Genomic DNA, 25,860 nt, shown 5'->3' with positions numbered 1-25,860 from the left:
AGCACTTTAAAGAGATTTCTGCTACTAAAGCAGAGCGAGGGCAAGGGAGAGGTCAAGTATAAGAAAAGGTTGAAGTCTAGGCATGCTTGGCTAATGGCAAAACTTGTCAAGTTCTATAAAAGGCAGCATTTTATAAATGCCTTCAGAGTCAGAAGTGGAAAAGCGACACAGTTGCGAGTGAAACGGATTACACCGAGAGAACTTGTTTGTAGATACAATTATAGGGAGAGAATGGACCCAGGATGCGGATGTCAGTTAAAATAACATCCACTTCAAACCAGATTTGGAACGCAGGGAAACCAACTGCCACAAAAGATCTATAAAAGCATGAAGACAAATAAACTGCTTCATATCAAAGTCAACATAATTTGATATTCTGGAGTTGGCATAAGAAGTCTGCTCTCAAAACACATACTGAGTGGAAATAAATGATCCTACAATTATATTGACTACGTCGAAGATACATGAAGGACATTCAGGCATCACAAAATATCAACAGCACGTGCGAGTAGCATGCACACTGTCAATATGCACATCATGCAGTTCACACAAATCTAGGTAACAAACGAAAGGAGACCCCTACACAGCTATACACAGATCATGGCAAAATGCAGGAGGGGATTTAACAACAGTAAAGTCGTCATAGATTACTACTCAAACTATCCTGATGTTGTCAACCTATCGACCACAACAAGAAGGCAAATGGTATGTTGGCCTTCATAGCTAAGGGATTTGAATATAGAAGCAGGGAAGTCTTACTGCAGTTGTACACAGCCTTAGTGAGGCCTCACCTGAAATATTGTGTTCAGTTTTGGTCTCCTAATCTGAGGAAGGACGTTCTTGCTATTGAGGGAGTGCAGCAAAGTTCACCAGACTGATTCCCGGGATAGCTGGACTGTCATATGAGGAGAGACTGGATCAACTGGGCCTTTAGTCACTGGAGTTTAGAAGGATGAGAGGGGATCTCAGAGAAACATATAAGATTCTGACGGGACTGGACAGGTTAGATGTGGGAAGAATGTTCCCGATGTTGGGGAAGTCCAGAACCAGGGGACATAGTCTTAGGATAAGGGGTAGGCCATTTAGGATTGAGATGAGGAGAAACTTCTTCACACAGAGAGTTGTTAACCTGTGGAATTCCCTGCTGCAGAGAGTTGTTGATGCCAATTCACTGGATATATTCAAGAGGGAGTTAGATATGGCTCTTACGGTTAAGGGGATCAAGGGGTATGGAGAGAGAGCAGGAAATGGGTATTTAAGGAATGATCAGCCATGATCTTATTGAATGGCGGTGCAGGCTCGAAGGGCCGAATGGCCTACTCCTGCACCTATTTTTCTATGTTTCTATGATAATTGCAATCTGATCTATATTCACAGCGCAATGAGTACCAGATGAAGTCTTTACAATGGTCCATATCTCACAACATTTGTTCAAGGCAGGGAACACAGGCACGCTACTTCCAGCCCTCACCTCGTCAAATCCAATGGATTAGTGGAAAAAATCAGTGCAAATCTGATCAAGAAAGCAAAACACGACAGTGTCCCAATGTGTGCAAGTGTCTTCTGACTTACCCAAGCACATTGTTACAGTGCTGCAAAGTTGGCCATGAATGGATACGTGCCTCACTCGGAGGACGCTGGTACATATATTTCAAGATTTACTCTCACTTCTACCTGGCAACGAAGTCCGCCTGCAGAACCGCCATGGTCTACAATGTGTTAAGCCAACAAGATATCCACCTGGATCGTGCACGGTACAGATAGCAGCAACATCGCCAAAACCAGCATGAGCTGACAAACAAGCAAGCAGACACCAGAAGAAGCACAAAACCACCAATACAACAGGCTAACCACAGGAAAAAAACCAATGAAACAAGGAACTAGACGATGGAAGAAGCACAAAAGCAATACAACAAGCCATCCAAAATGAAAATCAATCCAGGGCTCAAATTCAACCACTCAGAGCTGATCTTGTTTGTCAAGAAAGCAGTGTTTGAAATGTTATGAAAGGTGGTAGAGTCAACTCAAGAGTTAAGCGTTAGCAACCACTCCTCTCACTAATATGGTGGCTCGAAGAATTTGCTTGTTGGTTAAAAAGGAAGAAAAATATGTGTACAAGACAAAGTGACCGCCGATAGTTGAGTTGATGATCATAGTTAATCTTCAGAAACAAAACAACAGAATGTTGAACCTCATCAATATATATGTCAAAGTGCTCAGGAACTGAAATGTAGAATCATAAAGAAACATGTCAAATGAGCATGTGAGGTGTCATTATTGGCAGTGAACTACAAAGACTATCCAGACAGAAAAACTTAAACCAAAAGGGGGTAGGATATAGCGATAAAAGAATACAGTGCCATCTCCTGCTGGCAGTTGTTACCTCATGATATAATCCTGGAATAAACAATCCTATTTTGAACGTGCATCATCAAACTCTAATGGTCGATTTAATTCCATAAGAAACAGGAAGAAACATAAGAACATAAGAAATAGGAACAGGAGTAGGCCATATGCCCCTCGAGCCTGCTCCGCCATTCAATAAGATCATGGCTGATCTGATCATGGACTCAGCTCCACTTCCCCGCCCGCTCCCCATAACCCCTTATCGTTTAAGAAACTGTCTATTTCTGACTTAGATTTATTCAATGTCCCAGCTTCCACAGCTCTCTGAGGCAGCGAATTCCACAGATTTACAACCCTCAGAAGAAATTTCTCCTCATCTCAGTTTTAAATGGGCGGCCCCTTATTCTAAGATCATGCCCTCTAGTTCTAGTTTCCCCCCATCAGTGGAAACATCCTCTATGCATTCACCTTGTCAAGCCCCCTTCATAATCTTATACGTTTCGATAAGATCACCCGAATTCCAATGAGTACAGGCCCAACCTACTCAACCTTTCCTCATAAGTCCCCAGAATCAACCTAGTGAACCTTCTCTGAACTGCCTCCAAAGGAAGTATATCCTTTCGTAAATATGGAAACCAAAACTGCACTCCTCCAATTCTGACCTCTTAGGTTTCCCCAATTTTAATCGCTCCACTTGGTAGTCGTGGCTTCAGCTAGCAAGGTCCTAAATTCTGGAATTCCTTCCTTACACCTCTCCGCTTCTCTACCCCTCTCCCCTCCTTTAAGACGCTCCTTAAAACCTCTCTCTTTGACCAAGTGTTCCAGTATCTCCTTACGTAGCTCAGTGTAAAGTTTTGTTTGATAATGCTCCTGTGAAGTGCCATGGGACATCTTACTATGTTAAATGCAAGTTATTGTTAGAAGTCTCCTATATAAATATCACGTCATAGACAATTTCAGTTAAGCTCTTTTTTTGCATCTATTTCTATTTCCAATATGTTCTGAGCTTAGTTTTGTTCTTATCCTTCATTGTGAATGGTTTTAAGACCTAGGGTATTCTAGCCATATTTTATCAAGTGGAATCTTTTCTTTACAACATGGCACAACCTCAGAAAACTACACTTTACTGAACGATGCCATTTCCCTTTCCCGTATTTTCTTATTGTCTCACGAGGGTGGGCTGCGGATTTATTGGCAAACAATGTTCTGTTTGAGGCCAGTTATCTGCAGTGGACCGACATCTGCTGGGATTTGGAACGTCCTCTGAAGGTCGTGTCCCAAACTATTGGATTTAGGAACCATAGAGCTGAAAGCAAGATGGCCATTTTTTTCCCCCTCTCTGTCCCAAAATGAAAGTGCAATACAATAAAATCTTGCAACCTGTATTCCTCTACTTTATCAATGTGAGCACTGTAGTTCAATCACAGCAACTTATCTTACGACCTCTTCCCAGATTCATGATGCCTCCATGCCGGAGTAGGACAGGCTGTGGACCTGCTCTAAGGCCTCTATCAATAACTATTTTGCAATTGACTGCGAGGAGGTATATGACAGCACTGATTTTTCTTGCTCTCCTTTAGCAAACACCCCAAGACCAACTAATGCTCCTGCCAACGATGTGCATGAGATCAAGAACTTGGCAGGTTGGGTCTTGAGGTCATCTATCCCGTCACTCCAAGCCAGTGAATAAAGCGCTCTTGTAAACAGTTATGAACACTCACCTTCACAAAAGCAAAATATTGATGCTGGAAATCTGAAATAGAAACAGAAAATGCTGGAAATACTCAGCAGGTCAGGCAGCATCTGTGGAGAGAGAAACAAAGTTAACATTTTCAGTATATGACATTTCGTCAGAACTGGAAAAAGTCTTGTAGAAAAAACTTTTTCCAGTTCTGATGAAAGGTCATCGACCTGAAACATTAACTGTTTTTCTCTCCACAGATGCTGTCTGACCCAGAGTATTTCCAGCATTTTCCATTTTTATTTCATGAACACGCACCTGTTTTACGCTTTCGGGTCTTGATGTCGATTACCACGGCTTGAATCTTCTCTGTAAAATGCTTCAGGACTATAACATCATGTGACTCATTTGCGTTGTCTATGTAAACAGTATGAGTGCCCCTGCATAATACCTGTGTAAGAACAGAGTGTGGGTCTTAAAAACAATACAGGTACAGAGCACAACGGTTTTAGCACACAGTACTTACTGGCCTTTAAATAAGCAATGCAATTTTATTTGACTGGCAGAGCAACTCAATAAACCCCCAATTGCGACACAATCTCATGAAGCAAGACACCACTTTCAACTGGTGCTTTTTACTTGTGCTCAACCTAAAATGTCAGCTTCCATATACACCTAAAAGTATTTGAACCAGAACTTGAAGTAGATGGGATGACATGCTACCTGGTGACTAATGGACTCTTGTATCATTGGGTGTGAACAGCTAGGGCCTAACAAAAGTGATACCCAGATTGGAGTAAGAGGCAGAGGTAACCAGCAAGTAGCATAACTGCTATCATTTTATACAATCAGGCTTTCAATTTGCAACACTAGAAGTGTCTAAAACCTCCACTTCACAACTGCACTCTTTACAGTTACTGAAATATAAAACACAGTTTGGAAACTAGCAGCCGAATACGCAAGGCCTTATAATAGTAATGTAGTCTGAACCGAAAATCAGAACGTAATATTATGGTGGCACTTTATCAAACACCTTTTGGAAGTCCAGGTATGCAGTTGACGTGGTGTACATGGACTTCCATAAGGTGTTTGATAAAGTGCCACACAATAGGCTGGTCAGCAAAGTTGAAGCTTGTGGAATAAAAGGGACAGTGGCAGCATGGATACAAAATTGGCTAAGTGACGGGAAAGAGTCGTGGTGAACAGTTGTTTTTCGGGTTGGAGGAAGGTTTACAGTGGTGTTCCCCAGGGGTCGGTACTGGGACCACTGCTTTTCTTGATATATATTAATGACTTGGACTTGGGTGTACAGGGCACAATTTTAAAATTTGCAGATCACACAAAACTTGGAAATATAGTGAACAGTGAGGAGGATAGTGAAAGACTTCAAGAGGACATAGACAGGCTGGTGGAATGGGCGGACACGTAACAGATGAAATTTAAGGCAGAAAAGTGCAAAGCGATACATTTTGGTAAGATGAGGAGAGGCAATATAAACTAAAGGGTACAATCCTAAAGGAGGTGCATGAACAGAGAGACCTGGGGGTATATGTGCACAAATCGTTGAAGGTGGCAGGACAGGTTGAGAAAGCGGTTAAAGAAGCATACGGGAACCTGGGCTTCATAAATAGAGGCAGAGTGCAAAAGTGTGGAAGTTATGGTGAACCTTTATAAAACACTGGTTCGGCCGCAACTGGAGTACTGTGTCCAACTCTGGGGACCACACTTTAGGAAGGATGTGAAGGCCTTAGAGAGGGTGCAGAAAAGATTTACAAGAGTGGTTCCAGGGATGAGGGACTTCAGCTACGTGGATAGACTGGAGAAGCTGGGGTTGTTCTCCTTAGAGCAGAGACGGTTGAGAGGAGATTTGGAGTGTTCAAAATCACAAGGGGTCTAGACTGAGTAGAGAGAGAAACTATTGCCATTGGTGGAAAGGTCGAGAACCAGAGAACAAAGATTGAAATTGATTGGCAGAAGAACCAAAGGTGACATGAGGGAAAACCTTTTTACGCAGCGAGTGGTTAGGATCTGGAATGCACTGCCCGAGAGGGTGGTGGAGGCAGATTCAATTGTGACGTTCAAAAGGGAACTGGATAAGTACTGAAGGAAACAAATTAGCAGGGTTACAGGGAAGGGGTGGGGAAGCGAGACCAGCCTGTAGGTGCTCTTGCAGAGAGTTGGCATGGGCTCAACTGGCTAAATGACCTCTTTCTGTGCTACAAACATTCTGATTCTATGAATAGTTCCAAACCATTAATGATAATTCTAAATGCTCAATAACACAATGCAAACAATTACTCAATACTGATTAGTTTACAATGTCCACCAAGTCATACAATTAGTCAAATATCCTGAAAACTATTAGGAAGGCAGGATATTTATCGAGGCCTGTGCCATTGATAAGGGCCCAGCACAACTGAGTGATCCATCTGGGCATGGCTTGTCCATGTCCAACATCAATCCAGCATCCCTCCTTCGTTTATTCCAATGCAATTCATTACAGTTTAATATGGTGACACCACACAGACTCTACTTCAACTACCACATTCAAATTTACCTCTGGAAATCCCACCAGAACCAGCAGGGTGAAGATGTTGGTGCGTTTCAGATGGAAAGGCAGCTCCTGAATGCAGCGCTCCGTGAAGGCAGCGATCACCGTCTGCCATTGCGGGCTGGAGTTCAGGTCCCTGAGGATATCTGCCACTGAAGACGCCCAGTCCAGGCTAATCCTGCTTCAATCAGGAGAAAAACACAATGATGGGGCACTTCTCCATTCAAGAAATACAAACGAGAGATTTAGTACAGTCCTGCTACATTTGGGGTTTTCTGGACAAGGCTTGAGAAATGAGTCCTTGTTCTTGCCACTTGTATTGAATATGAAATATGTACTGAAAATAATAAAAAGAAATATAGAAACAATTATATAGCGCCTTTCACAACCTCAGGACGCCCCAAAGCGCTTTACAGCCAATGAAGTTGGAACATAGGAAACACGGCAACAAATTTGTGCACAGCAAAGTCCCACAAACAGCAATGCGATAATGACCAGATAATCTGTTTTAGTGATATTGGTCAGAAAAATTCCCTGCTTTTCTTCGAATAGTGCCGAGAGATCTTTTATGTCCACCTATGGGGGCATACTGGGCCTTGGTTTAACGTCTCATCCAGAAGACAGCACCTCAGTTCTGCACTGGAGTACCAGTCTGGATTGTGAGCTCAAGTCTCCGGAACGGGGCTCAAACCCACAACTTTCTGACTCAAGAGGCACGAGTGCCAAAGCCGACACCTATAAAGGAGAAAGGTTAACTAAAAAAGCTACTATTCATCGATGTGTTTCAGAATTTATTTTCTCTTAGCTTTGCACCCTCCAAAACAAAGAAACCTTTAAACCGTACCAATCCAAGCACACCGCTCCGAGGCTGAACAAAACCTGCGTCGTCATCCAGCCCGGATGTTTCAAGTTGCCTTCTGCTGTGCTCAGTAGTGTCCAAGATGCAAAGAGGACGTCCTTTACTGCTGCATCGGCTTCCGCTGGGGAGATTCTCATAAGCAGCTGTCCAAGCAGTCCCAGTGTCAAGTGATAGGTTTCAATCAGCTGCCCAGGATTCTGCATTGCCACTCGAAACAGGAGCTTCAGCACCTGTCTCAGGTTTGGTAGGCACATGATGGAATCCTGTGGGATTGAGTATAGCATCAGAGGTCTGCAAACAAATTCGTTTACAACATCCAGTGGTGATTATTAAAACAGTTACTCAGCACCTGCAGATACAAGGATGTGTTTCAAAATGTCAGAGGACTGAGTTATTTGGAAAGACTGGAGAAACTTGGGTTTTTTAGTCTCCAAAAGGTGAACCTACAGAGGTATGGAACGGTAAATCCAGAACACCAAACTAAACTGTGGCAACCGAACGTGGAGACACCAGCTTGAACTGTGAAAAGGCAAATTTAGGGTCATTAGGAAGCTGAGCAACTGCTGAATTGGGTAAAGGTGAAAACTTTCCGAGCATTTAAGAAACTGTTGGTGCTGCAATGGGGTAAATGTAGGGTCTTTCTGAATGGATGACGAGCCAAAAAGGGCTGGATGGACTTCTTCGTTTTTTAACTCCGAGATTCCCCGTGGAGGAAATTACGTCAGGTTTATGTATGGTGTGCAAGTGAAAACCTGAACAGGTTACCGGAGGTGCCCAATGCAAGCAAAGCAACTTGATTCTCTGTTTCAAAATCAAAATACTGCAGATGCTGGAATCTGAAATAAAAGCAGAAAATCTCAGGGGGGGGCCTCAGCCAGCATCTGTGGAGAGAGAAACAGAGTTAACGTTTCAGGTCGATGACCCTTCGTCAGAACTGGCAATAGGTTGAAATATAACAGATTCTTAAGGAAATACTAGGTCCCTAAACGAGGGAGCGGGGCTGGAAAGAACAAAAGGGAAGGTCTGTGATAGGGTGGAGGGTAGAAGAGATTTGAGAGACAAAGGGGGTGATGGGCCGAATTGAGATGGTAATGGCACAAGTTAGGAAACAAAAGATGAGTCTAGATAGGGTGTGAACAGGGTGAATAGGGATTCTGTTTTGAGGTTTTCCTACACTCAGGAACTGCTCCATTCCTTCCTATGGATGACTTGCAAATGAATGATTTTAAAAACATGGCCAATTCCAAACATCTCAAAGTTTTACTTTGTACATTTTCACCTTTTGCAAACCAGCTTCTGGAAATTAATCTTGAAATAACACCTTGAACTAAAACTTCAGGGTCACATTCTCACACCAATTCCAAATAATGTAAAGATATCAGGCAACTAAATGATTAAAAGAAGCCTGTTTGTTTGATTGTTAAACATAGGGAAATGTCTCTGAATGAAACTACTTTAGATTCTTACAGTTTTTACAGGAGGCAGCATGGCAGCTAGCAGTCCCAGAATTCTCTCCTGCGAACATTCAGCAAAGACCTGGTCTTGGCTGGGCACGGACTCTTTGACATTGGCGTCCATCTTGAAGTAGGCTTTCGGTCCACGCAAGTGAACCGTAGCTGCTTTCTCGGCGGACTCTGGCTCTGGAAATTAAAAAGATTTTCAATATTACAACACAAACATAAGGAACTTTCTTTGGTTTCCACCAAGTCAAGATTACACTCAGATACTGCCCTTCCTTCCTCACCCCCAGTAAGTTACATAGAAACAGGAGGAGGCCATTCAGCCCTTCGAGCCTGTTCGGCTCTAGGGAATCTAGAACTAGGGGGCATAGTTTCAGAATAAGGGGTTGCCCATTTAGAACTGAGATGAGGAGAAATTTATTTTCTTAGAGGGTCGCAAATCTGTGGAATTCTCTGCCCCAGAGAGCTGTGGAGGCTGGGTCACTAAATATATTTAAGGTGGAGATAGACAGATTTTTGAAAGATAAGGGAGTGAAGGGTTATGGGGAACAGGCAGGAAAGTGGAGCTGAGCCCAAGATCAGATCAGCCATGATCTTATTAAATGCGGAGCAGGCTTGAGGGGCCAATAGCCTATTCCTGCTCCTATTTCTTATGTCCTGCCATTTAATTAGATCATAGCTCATAGCTCCTTGGTTCCATATCCCTTAACACCCTTACAGCAGGGACAGTCGCACTTGCAAATACACATCTCAGCCTTAAGAAATCCTTTTAAGGAGACTGTAATAGCTAAACTGGCTTTCAGTAATGTAAGCGTCAATAAGAAATTTATTCATTAGCCAACAAATAAATGTCAATTTTGATATTACACAATACGTTTCTTCCCAAGCTTATTAGTAGATTGGATCTGGCTCTTTCTGTGCCTCAGTGAACAGCACAATGCAGCATTACCTGTTGTAAGCATCTCCACGGCTTCTGTAGATGTTTGCCGTTCAGCTGTACTGGAGTCAAGCAGTTGTGAGCCTGATATGGAGGCCTGCGGCATAGATTCAGTGGCAGCTGAGTCTGCTTCCTCGGTAGGAGATGGCTTTGGGACCGTGTCAGATGCAACGTTGGAGGCGAAAGATGGCAGTGTTGCCCCTGATTGAGTGGCCTTCACAGACAATGATGAAAGCTGCTCAGACTGCGAAGCATTGAGCTGCTGTTCAACCTTAGACCTCTTAGTAGAAACTCCAGAGGAAGATTGTTGTGAGGAAGAAGCGCTAATTATGGAACTGCTGTGTGTAACCTCGTCTTCTGATGCGCTGCCTACTGCCGGGACATTTAATTGACTGGGTGTAAAAATTGCTGAGGAGCGAGCAGCAGATGAAGACAGGCGATTTGAAGAATCTGAGCCATGGATCATATTGTCCTTGCTGGTCGCTAAGTCCAAAGTATCACCTCTGGATCCAGATACTTCAAGTACTTGCACGCTCTCCCACTCAATGCTGTCAATACTTGCCAAGGTGGTATCACTTGCACTTGATTTTAACTGGAAATAGAAACAGAAGTCAGTGACTTACAACAACAACTTGCATTTATATAGAGCCTTTAATGTAGTAAAACGTCCCAAGGCACTAAAGGGTGCAAAATTCGTGGGAGAACCCCACCCCGCCCCTCCCCCTCCCTTCCCCAGTAATTGGACTAATTGGAAAGGAAATTTAATTTGGAACTATCTACCAGAAAGTTTGAAATCCTAAAGTGCACATGGAAGAAACTACGAATTTTCATCGAATTTGGGATTTTTAAAAAGGTGAATGTTGGGTCTGCAAGAAAAGGGGTGGGGTCAATCTCTAAAGGGCCAGTTTGGACATTGGAGCTAATCAAATTGTCTGAGAACTGTTTACCCTCAAAACCTGTCCTGAGAAGGCATTTACATTTTAACAATCGACCATTGAAGAAACATTATCCATCCCACCCAGAGAACCCAAATGTCACATACATATTCCAACACCTTTTCAACAGGCATAAAAACATCTGGCTCAGGCTAGACTTCCGAAAGCAAAAAAAAAAAATAGACAAGAGCTCATCAACTCAGAAAAGCCCATCAACGCCAGATTAAAACCACTTAATCAAGTTTCAGTTAGCTGGGCTGCAAAACTTAAATAAAGAACCAAGGTTGATTTCGGGGTGCAGATAAGGAAGCCTCACAAAGTATAATACGGCCTATCGTACCAAGAGAGCTATCGATATTCTGACCAATGCAGAAAGAACTTTTCTGACCAAGCACTTCGGAGCAACAAGATCGAGAGCACACGGCAAGAAAAGCAGGAAGAATCATCGCGACATCGGAGAAAAGAACTCGTCCCAACTGGCTTCAATACGCAGCAGAGGTCTTCTGCCACGTCCGGGGTACGGCAAGGCAAACCGGCTATAACCAAAGAACTCCGAGACCACGAAACAGCCCTAACTGTCAAAGGAAGGATTGGTGAGCATTATCCCTGGAACTCTGGAGTTTGACCTAGTTAGAGAGTAAGTGGGAGGTGGGAGGTATTTCTGTTGTGTTCATTACCTGCAATAAAGTATTCCCCATTGTTTAGAACCTTTTGTAAGATTTTACAGTTTACTGGAGTGTATTTGCGTTGTTTGCTTTCTTGAATAAAATCCATACCTTCTTTGTACAAAACAGTTGTCTACTGTACTTTATCACACCCTGATTAATAAATCCAGGCTCGAGAACCAGGGAGTGGAAGTGACTCGCAACTGCTCTGGGTCAGGGAAGGCAAACTGACCCCGCAACACCACTCCCTACAGCGCTTCACAGGAGCTTTATCAGAAAAAATTTGACACCGAGCCACAGAAGGAGATATTAGCGCAGGTGACCAAAAGTTTGGTCAAAGAGGTAGCTTTTAATGAATGTCTTAAAGGAGGAGAGAGAGGTAAAGAAGTAAAGACGTTTGGGAGGGAATTCCAGTGCTTAGGGCCCAGGCAGCTGAAGGCATGGCCGCCAATGGTATGTGAAGTAAATCGGGGATGTGCAAGAGATCAGAATTGGAGTAAAGCAGAGTAAAACATTGTAAAACTTAGTGAAGCATGGATGAAATGCACATAAATCTTTATTTGAAAAAGCTGAGCTAAATAAATTTATAGTAACGTGGGGTCCTGTAAATTAAAATCTCAATAATCTCCATATCGAACACACAGAATAGTTACACGACTTTTTATTCAACTGGAGCCAATTTTGTCCCTAAAGAGAGCTGTCCAAAGAGAAGCAGAGATTTTTTATTATTTAGACAAAGCTTCTAAAAGAATTGAGGTCCAGTCAAAATTCTCAGTTTGTACTGTGATGATAAGCATCCAGAGACGCACTGCACGATGGACTGTGCTGGGGTGAAATCAAGTGCCATGTTATAAATAGTGTTGAAAAATGGAATACTTGGCAGGAAATTTGATTTATATGTAAACCGGCTGTTAATTATATAGCCCCAAAACAAGCCATAACTAAATTTTGATCAGGCTGAAACTAGCTTTACATTAAAAACTAGTCCTACAATTGTAGTCATCCAAATCCCTCAAATGGACTAAACTCCCTTCTTCCTCTACACTGACTGAGGTGTCAAACCATAAACATTTCAGAAATTCAAATACAACTTCACAATATTATTGATCTACATCTTTGACTTTTTAACAACCTTTAGAAACTTTAAAAATTCACAATTTATTTAAAATCAACTCTTAATCTTTTTAAACAATTTGGAAATACTTTTAAACTTCGAAACTAACTTTGGAAGTGACCTTCCTAATGCTTGCCCCCAACCAAGCCTCGGGCCACCTCCCATCAATGGCGCTACTCGGCACCGAGCTTGTGGCCAACACCTCGCCGTAGGCAATTAGCTTATACAGCAGTGCCTGGTCTCCAGTTATCTTGGACCCCCTTGCCACTGGACCAAGACCTTGCTCAGCTAAGCCCGTGTGGTTGCCAGTGTGCAGCGGGCACCCCACGTTAAAAGAACTCACACACAGGCATCGTCCACTTCGCTAATATGAAGTTCGGGACCTGGAACATCAGGACGCTCATGGACTACTCCAACATCAAGAGGCCGGAACGCCGCACCGCCATAGTTGCCTGGGAACTCATACGTTTTGACATTGACATTGTCGCCCCAAGCGAGACCTGGCAGCTGGGGAAGGCCAGCTGAAGGAACATGGTGGAGGTTATATCTTTTTCTGGAAAGGAAAACCAGAGGAAGAAAGCTACCATCATGGAGTCGGCTTTGCCGTCAAGAATAAGCTGGTCGATCGCCTCAACGATTCCCCCTGGGGGGTTGACGAACGCCTCATGACTCTTCGTCTCACCCTATCCCGGAACCGATGGGCCACAGTCATCAGTGCGTACGCCCCTACACTCGATGCAACGGATGAGGCTAAAAAGAGGGTTTTTATTCCAACCTCGAGACATCCTTGTCCCGTGTCCCCACGGGCGACAAATTGATCCTCCTAGGTGACTTTAATGCCAGGGTCGGCAAAGACACAGCCCTCTGGGGAGGCGTGATTGACAGAGAGGGGGTAGGGAAAGCCAACTCCAGTGGTACCCTCCTCCTGACAAAATGTCTAGAACATGAACTACTCATCACCAACACCCTGTTCCGCCAGAAGGACAAATACAAGGCAGCGTGGCAACACCCTCGCTCCAAGCACTGGCACCTGCTCGACTACATCATCGTCCGATCCAGGGATCGCAAGGATGTGCGCATTACCCGTGCCATGACAGGAGCTGGTGACTGCTGGACGGACCACTGCCTAATCCGATCCATCACCGACATTAACATAGCCCCAAAGCAGAAGGGACAGACGGTGAGGCCGCACCTGGAATACTGCGTGCAGTTTTGGTCACCTTACTTAAGGATATACTAGCTTTGGAGGGGGTACAGAGACGATTCACTAGGCTGATTCCGGAGATGAGGGGGTTACCTTATGATGATAGATTGAGTAGACTGGGTCTTTACTCGTTGGAGTTCAGAAGGATGAGGGGTGATCTTATAGAAACATTTAAAATAATGAAAGGGATAGACAAGATAGAGGCAGAGAGGTTGTTTCCACTAGTCGGGGAGACTAGAACTAGGGGGCACAGCCTCAAAATATGGGGGAGCCAATTTAAAACCGAGTTGAGAAGGAATTTCTTCTCCCAGAGGGTTGTGAATCTGTGGAATTCTCATAAGAATTAGGAACAGGAGTAGGCCATCTATCCCCTCGAGCCTGCTCCGCCATTCAACAAGATCATGGCTGATCTGGCCGTGGACTCAGCTCCACTTACCGGCCCGCTCCCCATAACCCTTAATTCCCTTATTGGTTAAAAATCTACCTATGTGATTTGAATACATTCAATGAGCTAGCCTCAACTGCTTCCTTGGGCAGAGAATTCCACAGATTCACAACTCTCTGGGAGAAGAAATTCCTTCTCAACTCGGTTCGATGAAAATGATCAGGAGATCCAAGAACTTATAGATCGCAAGCGCAAAGCATTTCTGAGCCTCAAGCAACAACCCAACTCAGAAGCTGTAAAGCAATATTACAGACAGCTCAAGACTCAGGTCCAACAAAAAATCCAGGACCTAAAGAACAGGTGGTGGATGGAGAAAGCACAGGAGATGTAACAACTGGCCGACAGCCACAATATGCGAGGATTCTTCATTGCAGTCAAGGCCACCTACGGTCCAAACTCCCAAGGCCCCACCCCACTCCTGGCCAAGAACGGGGAAACACTCAGCAAGGACACTGAGGCTGTCAGGGCCCGATGGAAGGAGTACTTTGAAGATCTCCTCAATTGAGACACTGCCTTTGACTCGAGTGTCCTGAACTCCATCCCGCATTATGCGACCCGCCACCAACTCAGTAAAACTCCAACACTGCACGAGGTAGGAAAAGCCATAAAACAGCTCAAGAATAACAAGGCTACGGATGCAGATGGAATCCCTGCTGAGTATGGCGAAGAGGCGCTGATACATGACCTCATCTCTCTCATCTGGAGGGAGGAGAGCACGTCGGGAGATCTTTGGAGATGCAGTGATCATGAGCATGAGCATTTTTTTAAAAAGGGACAAGTCCGACTGCAGCAACTACAGGGGAATCTCCCTGCTATCAGTCGCTGGGAAAGTTGTCACTCGAGTTCTCCTCAACCGTCTTCTCCCTGTGGCCGATGAGATCCTCCCGGAATCACAGTGCGGATTTCGTCCCTACGGGGCACAACGGACATGATCTTTGCAGTACGACAGCTGCAGGAAAAATGCAGGGAGCAGCACGAGCCCTTATACATGGCATTTTTCGATCTTACAAAGGTCTTTGACACTGTCAACCGTGAGTGTCTATGGAGCGTCCTCCTCCGTTTCAGATGCCCCTAAAAGTTCGTCAACATCCTTCGCCTGCTCCACGATGACATGCAGGCCGTGATCCTTACCACCGGATCCATTACCGACCCTATTCACGCCCGGACTGGAGTCAAACAGGGCTGCGTCATCGCTCCAATCCTCTTCTCAATCTTCCTCGCCGCCATGCTCCACCTCACAGTCAACAAGCTCCCCGCTGGAGTAGACCTAAACTACAGAACCAGTGGGAAGCTGTTCAACCTACGCCGCCTCCAGGCCAGGTCTAAGATCACCCCAACCTCTGTCGTCGAGTTGCAGTACGCAGACGACGCCTGCGTCTGCGCACATTCTGAGGCTGAACTCCAGGATATAGTCAATGTATTCACTGAGGCATATGAAAGCATGGGCCTTATGCTTAACATCCGTAAGACAAAGGTCCTCCACCAGCCTGTCCCCGCCGCACAGCACTGCCCTCCAATTCATCAAGATCCACGGCGCGGCCCTGGACAATGTGGACCATTTCCCGTATCTCGGGAGCCTCATCAACAAAGGCAGACATTGATGCGGAGATTCAACATCGCCTCCAGTGCGCTGTTGTAGCCTTCAGCCGTCTGAGGAAAAAAGTTTTTGAAGACCAGGCCCTCAAATCTACCACCAAGCTCATGGTCTACAGGGCTGTAGTAATATCCGCCCTCCTGTATGGATCAGAGGTATGGACGATGTATAGAAGGCACCTCAAGTCGCTGGAGATATATCACCAATGATGTCTCCGCAAGATCCTGCAAATCCCCTGGGAGGACAGACGCACCAACATTAGCATCCTCGACCAGGCTAACATCCCCAGTATTGAAGCACTGACCACACTCAATCAGCTTCGCTGGGCAGGCCACATAGTTCGAATGCCAGACACGAGACTCCCTCAGAAAATGCTCTATGCGGAGCTTGTTCATGGCAAACGAGCCAAAGGTGGGTAGTGGAAACGTTACAAGGACATCCTCAAAGCCTCCCTGGTAAAGTGCGACAGAATCACTGACACCTGGGAGACCCTGGCCGAAGACCGCCCTAGGTGGAAAAAGTGCATCCGGAAGGGCGTTGAGCTCTTCGAATCTCAACGCCGTGAGCGTGAAGAGGTCAAAGCGCAGGCAGCGGAAGGAGCGCGCGGCAAACCAGTCCCACCCACCCCACCCCTTCCCTTCCCTCGACGAATGTCAGTCCCACCTGTAACAGGGTCTGTGGCTCTCATATTGGACTGTTCAGCCACCAAAGAACTCACTTTAGGGGTGGAAGCAAGACTTCCGCGATTCCGAAGGCTGCCTACGATGATGATATTCTAAAGAAGCCATTAACTTGGACAGTCTATAATTCATGTTTATATCTATTCAAGACTTCTTGTAATAAATCCACGCCAGATTACATTGCAGCAACTCAGTTTTTTAAAAAAATTCATTCACGGGATGTGGGTGTCGCTGGCAAGGCCAGCATTTATTGCCCATCCCCAATTATCCTGGAGAAAGTTGTGGTGAGCTGCTGCCTTAAACCATTGCAGTCTGTGTGGTAAAGGTACTCCCACAGTTTGAGGGGGAAATATCCCTAACGAAACAAATGCACTATTTCTAAACGTAGCCCCAACACCTTCAGAGGATCTACATAAATCATTCCGATATTTGTCACCAACATTCAGCTTCTTGTCATTGCAAAACCGATTTGAAGTGAATTTTATCATTTTTCCTTATTGAAGTTGTCTTGAGTTCGACTCGCTTAAGTAAATGACATCTGCTGCCTCAAGAACTATTAAACACTTTAGTATCTAAACCGCTCAATATCTAAACACCATTAAAGGATATCTAAGCCGCTTAAGTAGTCCAAAGTGAATTGGATTCCCTCTTGGTCGGTTTCCGAACATTAATTCTGCCCAGCTATCACCTCAGGAGTTTTACCTTCTTTTGAATTTTCTCCCGACTGCACTGAACAGCTTCCTCTCCATCTCTGGACTGTGTATCAGTCAATACGTCCTGAAGAAGGACAAAAGTAAAGATTATAAGCAAGCGTCAGTTGCTATTTTATTACAAAAAGCATCATTATAGTTTAAGAATGTCCCCAAGTATTAATGCACAGATTGCAAACAATTTAGCATTTGTACATTAGTAAATACAATGTTTTTCGTGAGATTTAAACTGATGAACGATGGGGCAGCGGCGTGGTGAATGGGACTACGTCCTTTAAAACCAGTGACAGTATCAGACACAGCCCAGATGGAGGTGTCATTCAGAGCTCCTACTAGACTACCTGAAGGATGCGTTAACTGCAGCTACAGAAGAAAACCCCCAGAATTGCATCAGCCATCATATGGGGTCTGCATGACAATGCCCAACCAGCACGCACTACCGGCCACTTTGGGTCATGGACCTGCATGAGCAGGGCCTGGAATGAAAGTGCCCACAATCATTGCACTATCTGGCCCAAACAGAGAGGGAGGAGTCTAGTTTAGGTACGAGGCCTCAAAAGGTTAAAGGTCGATGTTTGAGTTCCAGCACTCAGAAGCTTTGACTGAAGCACATCAAACTGAAAGCAGTGCCAGCAATAATTGGATTATTTACATTCGATGAGTCCATGCGAGTCGACTGGGACTGGGCTTGCTGCTGGTTACTGGTGCTAGGATCAGTTGTGGAACGTATCGCTTCTGTGGCGTCTGTTGAAGAAGCGGCTGCGCCCGTCTCACTTTCAGCCGACACGCTGGAGAGCAACGAAAGCACTGCGGAATTCTTCAGACCTGGGCCAAAATAAAATGAGCAAACATTATAGGCTTCCATTAGTTACAATAAAAACTGCAAATGCTGGGAAGGCATAGGTCAGACAGCATCTGTGGAGCGGACAATCTGACATAGGGACAGTCGCAACGGGAGTAGGGCATTCAAGGCCTTCGACATTTCACACCAAGTCTTCAGAACTGAAGGCCTGCACCATTGCACAAGGTCAACTGAAAGGCTCACTTGGCTCTCCCGCCATTGTTGGATGTGTTTCACTATTATTACATAGGTTTTACTGTGCAGAAACAGGCCATTCAGCCCAACAGGTCTACGCTGGTGTTCATGCTCCTCACAAGCCTCCTCCCATCCCTCTTCATCAATGTAACCCTCCATTCTTTTCTCCCTCGTGTACTGATCTAGCTTCTCAAATGCATCGCTACTATTCTCCTCGACCACTCCCTGTGGTAGCAAGTTCCACCTTCTCACCATTCTCTGGGCGAGGAAGTTTCTCCTGAATTCCTTAATGAATTTATTAGTGACTATTATATGTTTATGATCCTTAGTTTTGGACTCCTGCCACCACCCCTCCACAAATGGAAGCATCTATCCTTTCTGTTTTAATTAGTTATCTATTTAAAAAAAAAATTACAGCTGATTAGACACTGTGTAGCACAGCGGTTTGTCTTTATGCTGCATCTTCTTGGAAGCCCCCACACTTCTATATCTCCATGATCTCACTGACCAACTGAAACAGTGGAACAGGTAGTTTAATGTCACATCTGAAAGACGGCACATCCAACAATGCAGCAGTTCCTCAATATTGCACTGGAGTATCAGCCCAGATTACGTGCTCAAGTCTGTCAGTAGGGCTTACACCTCCAACCTTCTGCCTCAGGTGAGATCGTCACCAACTGAGCGAAACGCAGAATAATTCACAACACAATTCACCCCGTTTCTAGGGGTGCAGGAGGCCAGGTGCGAGTGAAGTGAAACCCAACAAGGGATAGCAGTGCTGGGAAATGGAACATGTTCCCGGTCAGTATAAAGGGCTCACTTCCCATACATATCTTGCCCCCTTCTGCTCTGCTCCAGTTTTCCCCCACACCTTGGAAGTGCCGCTTCCCCACTGCACAAAATTTGAAACTTCCATTTACCGAACTAACAACTTCTGTAACGTCTCTGGACAAGACTGACAATGTAACACTGCATCAGAGGATATTTTGCAGCATAGGCCCACACACCCAAGAGACTGTGGTGGTGTGATCAAAATTATTTCACATTGGACCCTTGAGCGATAGAGGAGGAGTTTCATCCCATTAATCTGAATTGGATGCCCAGAGGTGAAAGGGCAGTGTATTAAAGGAACATAATGGCTCAAATGAGAAATTTTAAAAACACAAGAGTGCTTTAGACAAATTCTGAACATTTTTAGACAAAGTAAAGAACGCGCATCATTCACATGACTGACTTTTTCCTTGATGCGCTTTGAGTAGATATTCCGTGATGAGCTCTGTGCAGCGAGCTTCCAGCGCCTCAGCGTGAGTGTGTACGTGGGAGTCCAACTCCTCCTCGGTGGGGTTCTGTTCTGTTACCACGTCGGTGGTGTAGAGGGCCAGCGCACTGAAGAGCAGCCAGGTATAGTTGTGGATGTACGGCTGGATGAGCCGGTGGCGGTCGCTGATCCGAATTGTCACCATGGGGAACACTGTAATGCTGTGCGTTGGCAAATGGCTGCAGGCAAGTACACACAGAAAGAGCTTCAAACCAGCCTCAGTGCAAGAAATACAATTTGCCGCATAACTTATTACAGTCGGTAAAAGTAGCAAACACTATGAAGGAACGCAGTGCAATTTATGGATGGGTTTCAGTGGAAGAATTCTTTGCGTGATAGCATCCTTCCCCCAACGCCACCCACCACCAGCCTAGCTGACTTTATTGGAATTACTGCAGTGCAAGTGTAAACAGGATGGAGATACAAGAGACATTTATTGGGCATGAAGCAGAGCACAGCCAATATAATCCTTGGTATTCAAGCAGTTTAAGTCTGCTGGGTTCAGTTTCACGCTGACCGATATACGCAAAGGCTGCATCATAGGTGGGAAAACCCTACAGTGAATCTTATGCTTGTAATGGTAGGAAGCACTTCCTAGTAAGTCAATTCATCAAAGGAATTAATAGGATTTAGAAGTTACTGAAGTGCTGAAAGTAACGTTCAAGGGCATAGTTTTGGCAGCTAACCGCATGGCCAGATGGAACGATGCTTTCAATCACTTCTTTCACCTAGACTCCCCACCAGAGGCAGAGGGTACCAAATAATTTATCAACTTTGCTGGGGTGTCTTTAAAGCGGACACATCTGTTTCTAACAGGGCACACAGATGGCTGCAAGTGTGTGCAGTGTTTGGGGGAATAAAAATAGCAAATCTACGAGAGAGGCACTTATTAAAAAGTTTGCTGACGGTCCAGGTTTGCATCCCCAACAGTGCAGCCCTCAATTCTAATACCAGAGGAAGGGCTGGGAAGTGGGTCATTCGGCACTGTCCTCGGTTACCTGTCAGGGTATTTTTTCGCAGAATAGCATCCGTAGCAGAGGTCAAAGTCATCGCATACATTGCAGTTGATCCTGCGGCCTATGATCAGCCCCTGACAGTGATCACATGCGTACTCCATGTTCACCATTTTGTGATAATCTTCGTGATGCTCGGGCATCACTCCACCTGAAGAGGAAAAGCACCATCAAAAAATAAAGTGATCCAATCGACAATCAACCTTCAGGAATGTCAGAGGTTAAAGCTGGTGTCAGCCAATTACTTGCATGGGATATACAGCACAGAAACAGGTCATTCGGCCCAACCAGTTCATGCCGGCGTTTGTGCTGCCTCCTCCCATCCTTCCTCGTCAGGTAGATAAGGTGGTTAAGGCGGCATACGGAATACTTGCCTTTATTAGCCGAGGCATAGATTATAAGAACAGGGAGGTTATGCTTGATCTGTATAAACCACTAGTTAGGCCACAGCTGGAGTACTGCGTGTAGTTCTGGTCACCATATTACAGGAAAGATGTGATTGCACTACAGAAGGTACAGAAGAGATTTACGAGGATGGTGCCTGGACTGGAGAATTGAGGAAAGATTGGGTAACTGGGATTGTTTTCTATCGAACAGAGGAGGGTGAGGGGAAACCTGATTGAGGTGCATAAAATTATGAGGGACCAAGATATAGTGGAAAGGAAGGACCTATTTCCCTTAGCAGAGGGGTCAACAACCAGGGGCATAGATTTAAAGTAATTGGTAGGAGGTTTAGAGGGGATTTGAGGGGAAATTTCCCAGAGGGTGGTGAGAGTCTGGAACTGGTGGTGGAAGTAGATTCAATAATAACTTCCAAAAGGCAATTGGATAAATTCCTGAAAAGGAAACACTTGCAGGGCTATGTGGAAAGAGCAGGGGAGTGGGACTAATTGTACTTTCAAAGAGTTGGCACCAGTACGATGGTAGAATAGGCTCCTGTGCTGTATCATTCTATGATTCCGATTGCCCTTGCGTTTAGAAGATTGAGGACATCTATCGAGGTATTTGAAATGTTAAAAAGATTTGATAGGGTAGATATTGAGAAACTATTTCCTCGGGTGGGGGAGTCCGGAACAAGGGGGCATAACCTTAAAATTAGAGCCAGGCCGTTCAGGAGGAAAATCAGGAAGCACTTTTTCCACACAAAGGGTATTGAAAATTTGCAACTCCCTCCTCCAGAAAGGCTGTAGGGGCTGGGGATCACTTGAAGCTTTCAAGACTGAGCTCGATAGATTTTTGATGGGCAAGGGTATCAAGGAATATGGAGCAAAAGCAGGTAAATGGAGTTGAGGTACAGATCAGCCATGATCCAATTTAAGAGGTTGGGGGGTGGGGGGGGGGGAAGAAACAGGCTTGAGGGGTTGAATGGCCTACTCTCTTATGCTCCTTTCCTTATAACCGAGCCGCTCAGACACGAGGGGCCAGTCCCATGCGTACCCCTCGGCACGGCTTGGATATTTCCTTCCATGGATTGGTGGCCAGAGCTGATCGGAGTACTGAAAGGTGCAGCCTGACTAAAGAGCTATCCAAGCCAGAGGGCGACTGCCTCCGACTACGCTGATTCAGCTCAGTGTGGTGTCTGCTGCGTTAACTGCTGTCTGCGACATGGAGCGGGGTTTTTGTACTTTGAAATGGTTTCGAACAGATTGCGTACTCTTTAAAAATACTTTTCCACGGCTGTTAAATCCGTGTGTTTGCGTCAAATGACCAAAACCGCAACGTGTTTTGGCTCGACACCACCTGTCCACGGTCTGCAACAACAAAAGTTGAGTCACTCTCACTTCACAACAGAACCCATTCTTACCGAGGAAGCACGTTTTGCAGAGATCCATGTCCAGACACTGAAGACACCGGTAGCGGTGCCAGGGAGCTATTTTATGACACCCATCACAGGATATCTCCACATTCAACAGGTCACAGTAACGCGCAACAAACATGTGCATCTGTCACAAAATACAAATAGATCGTTAATTAAAATATCATAAATTGTTCCTTGAGAAACAGTGGAAGTCACTACTGAGTTAGTAGCCAGCAGAGGAAGATACACATCTCTGGCGATTTATCCTTTATTGTATAATACAGTATTAAAAAGAAAACAAACAAATAAAAGTTGTGTACAGGACTATGTCCTGCACAGAAATTAAAAACTCATTTTATGAAACAACTAAAATGCATTCGAATATTCCTAGAAAAATTGTGCTATCTTTTCTCCACTCCCACAGAAAATAGTATAATCTATTCCAACATTTAATGAATGAACCAGCAAGACCAGGAATTTTCACAAACTTGAGCTCTGATTTCTCACATTAAGTGCCAAGTGATGTACGCCAACTACAAATGTCAGGTAATCCATAGTTTGAAGGGTTAATTAATGCTACTTGAAGCTTCCACTTACCCGCCTCTTCTCCTCAGCTGTTGCATTCGACATCCTCTCGTACCAAAAACGAAGCTGGATTCCATCTTGACATTCCTCCATCCACTCTTTGTTGCATTCATAATCTGCAATCTCATCCTCTTCACTCCACTGGCTGAATAAATACCAGACTCCATTAGCAGCCAGTCCAACAAATTTTGAACAGTTGGAAGCAAGACACCACCCTCGAGCCAAAAGCAACTCCTGCCTCACATGGTTACGCAGGTCCTCACTGCTTCCCGAGCTCCGTCCTACACAAACTCCAATTCCTCCAAAACCCTGCATCCAATCCTGTACCAATCCCGCTCCTCTATCACCCCATCCTGCACCAATCCCGCTCCCCTATCTCCCCATCCTGTACCAATCCCGCTCCTCTAACACCCCATCCTGTAACATTCGCCCTCGCCAATTACCCCATCCTGTAACAATCCCGCTCCCCTATCACCCCATCCTGTACCAATTCCAGCCCCCATCACCCCATCCTGTACCAATCCCAGCCCCCTATCACCCCATCCTGAACTAATCCCGCTCCCCATCACCCCATCCTGTAGCAATTCCGGCCCCCTATCACCCCATCCTGTACCAATCCCAGCACCCATCACCCCATCCTGTACCAATCCCGGCCCCCCATCACCCCATCCTGTACCAATCCCCCTCGCCAATCACCCCATCCTAAAACAATCCCGTTCCCCTATCACCCCATCCTGTACCAATCCCGCTCCCCTATCACCCCATCTTGTACCAATCCCGCTCCTCTAACACCCCATCCTATAACAATCGCCCTCGCCAATCACCCCATCCTGTAACAATCCCGCTCCCCTATCACCCCATCCTGTACCAATCCCGCCCCCCCCATCACCCCATCCTGTACCAATCCCCCTCGCCAATCACCCCATCCTAAAACAATCCCGCTGACCAATCACCCCATCCTGTACTAATCCCGCTGACCTATCACCCCATCCTGTACCTATCCCGCTGACCTATCACCCCATCCTGTACCAATCCCCCTCGCCAATCACCCCATCCTGTACCAATCCCGTTCCCCTATCACCCCATCCTGTACCAATCCCCCTCACCAATCATCCCATCCTGAACCAACTGGCTCCCCACCCCCTCAGTACACTGAATTCAAAATTCTCCCCTTTGCCCAAAGAACCCTTTTTGTTTGTGGTCTCTCTCGTCCCACATCTCGAGTCTTCTCCAGCACTACGTCCCAGCTCACACATCTGACTCTGGCCATACACTCTCCTCTCTTATCCAACCCCACCAAATCAGTGTTAGAAATTTTAGTCATCATATTCTGGAACCCCCTTCCCAGATCCTTCAAGTTGATCACATGGCTTCCCACTTTCAAAGTCTTCCTCAGACTCTCCTCAACCACATCCTCCGTCACCTCCCCAACTCCTGTTGCTGATGGTTTATGATAGCGCCTCAGGACGCCTCTTCACATTAAAGATGATGTATATTAGAAGCAAGCATCAGCCGCTGTTGGGAGTTTGGATAATCTTTCATGTAACAGAAAAATGGGCAGTGGAAGGAGAACCAAGGCGTAACATAGAAACCAACGATGGTGAATCTTGTGCCATTCACAGCAAATACAAGTCATGGAATATCCTTTAGGGATTATCAGTGAATTATACATCAATTGCTGCTGGTAAAAACTGCTCAACAACAATTTAACAACTTCACAATTGTATTTTTAAAAAATTTTTGTATCAGTCTTACACAAAGTTCTTCTTCCCCACACCATATATTAAATGGATTGTCAGGAAAAAATAATTATGGGGATTCTTTCATAGAAAATGTAAACATACAGCTAGACAACATTAACCCAGTGCCAGTTTTACACCATGCTGCAGTCTGAAATCTCTGCCGTTTATATTACACGTATTTTTACAGTGTGTCGCGGTTGTACTCACTGTATAACGCTGTCATGGATGCTGATATTTTCTCGTGACATTGCCAGTAAGAGATCAGGAAGCTTAATGTCATTGAAGAAGGACATGTCTAGTGGCTCCCAGCCCATATCTAGCAGGTGCAGCAGGCAGGTCTGCACACAGGAGAGTGCTGGGAGCAGAGACCTAAAACAGACCGAAAATACATGATGATGAAGGGAGAAAGTCCACTATGAATTACAGTAAACTCTGGGTCTGTTTGGAGAGCCATGTAGCAAACTTGGCATATATTATCCAAGTCTAGAATCATTCATCAAATTCATGGAGTAGAATTTCACTGGGGCAGGGTTTACACAGCTGCACAGACTATCTGCATCTATGTTACTTCTAACTAGCAGTGTTAAACTAACAACCTAATCAAGAAATGTAGAGGAAATAAAAGTGCCCCACTTTCAGCTGAACCTCAAACAGCTTTCTTCGAAATCTTTAAAAAAAAACAAGTGTAGGTCGGAGATTGCAAAGTTTTAACGCTTTTCACTTGCTCCTGCTGTGCTTTTCAATCCTCTGATCCTTGCTTCAGCCTCATTACGAGCATTACGCCCAGTCAGTATATCTGAAAATGCTACAGGTGGTGACTGTGGTGAGTGAGGGGTTAAAAGAAGCAGAGATGTTGAGTGCAAAGCGAAGTTTGAACAATGCACACCCACCAATCCCACACGCCCCTTCGTCCATCCCCAGGATTTGGGCACATTTGCAAAGCTTTTAGATGCCATAATACCTGTCCCTTGGCAGATGAGTGCAAAACAAGAGAGAGTCCCCAGCATGACACTGAACGATTGATCTCCCAACTCTTGCCAAATTTGTAAACATATTCTTAAACACATGGAAAAATTCACTTCTGAGCCCTGAAACCACATCATCTAATGCCTTCAGCTGCCTAGGCCCCAAAGCTCTGGAACTCCCTCCCTAAACCTCTCCACCTCCCTTTCCTCCTTTAAAACGCT

General features: G+C 45.1%; 1 protein-coding gene across 4 annotated transcripts in view; it reads right to left on the bottom strand.

The window, feature by feature from the left end:
* zzef1 (zinc finger, ZZ-type with EF hand domain 1) overlaps positions 1-25,860 on the bottom strand; it is a 254,920-nt gene that overhangs the window by 66,453 nt on the left and 162,607 nt on the right. For 3 of the 4 annotated variants that reach the window (XM_070857376.1, XM_070857378.1, XM_070857379.1), the window contains exons 32-43: positions 24,881-25,042; positions 22,944-23,076; positions 22,353-22,491; positions 20,534-20,699; positions 19,452-19,714; positions 17,834-18,006; positions 17,174-17,248; positions 9,847-10,426; positions 8,905-9,077; positions 7,423-7,700; positions 6,585-6,759; positions 4,346-4,478 (exon numbers count right to left, since the gene is read on the bottom strand). In XM_070857376.1, the coding sequence (XP_070713477.1) occupies positions 4,346-4,478; positions 6,585-6,759; positions 7,423-7,700; positions 8,905-9,077; positions 9,847-10,426; positions 17,174-17,248; positions 17,834-18,006; positions 19,452-19,714; positions 20,534-20,699; positions 22,353-22,491; positions 22,944-23,076; positions 24,881-25,042 (2,450 nt within the window). The remainder of the gene's footprint in view (positions 1-4,345; positions 4,479-6,584; positions 6,760-7,422; positions 7,701-8,904; positions 9,078-9,846; positions 10,427-17,173; positions 17,249-17,833; positions 18,007-19,451; positions 19,715-20,533; positions 20,700-22,352; positions 22,492-22,943; positions 23,077-24,880; positions 25,043-25,860) is intronic. The other variant, XM_070857377.1, reaches the window with a different exon arrangement.

This window comes from Pristiophorus japonicus, chromosome 16 (genome assembly GCF_044704955.1).
Source record: "Pristiophorus japonicus isolate sPriJap1 chromosome 16, sPriJap1.hap1, whole genome shotgun sequence".
NCBI lineage: Eukaryota > Metazoa > Chordata > Chondrichthyes > Pristiophoridae > Pristiophorus > Pristiophorus japonicus.
This window is presented reverse-complemented; position numbering and strand designations above follow the sequence as displayed.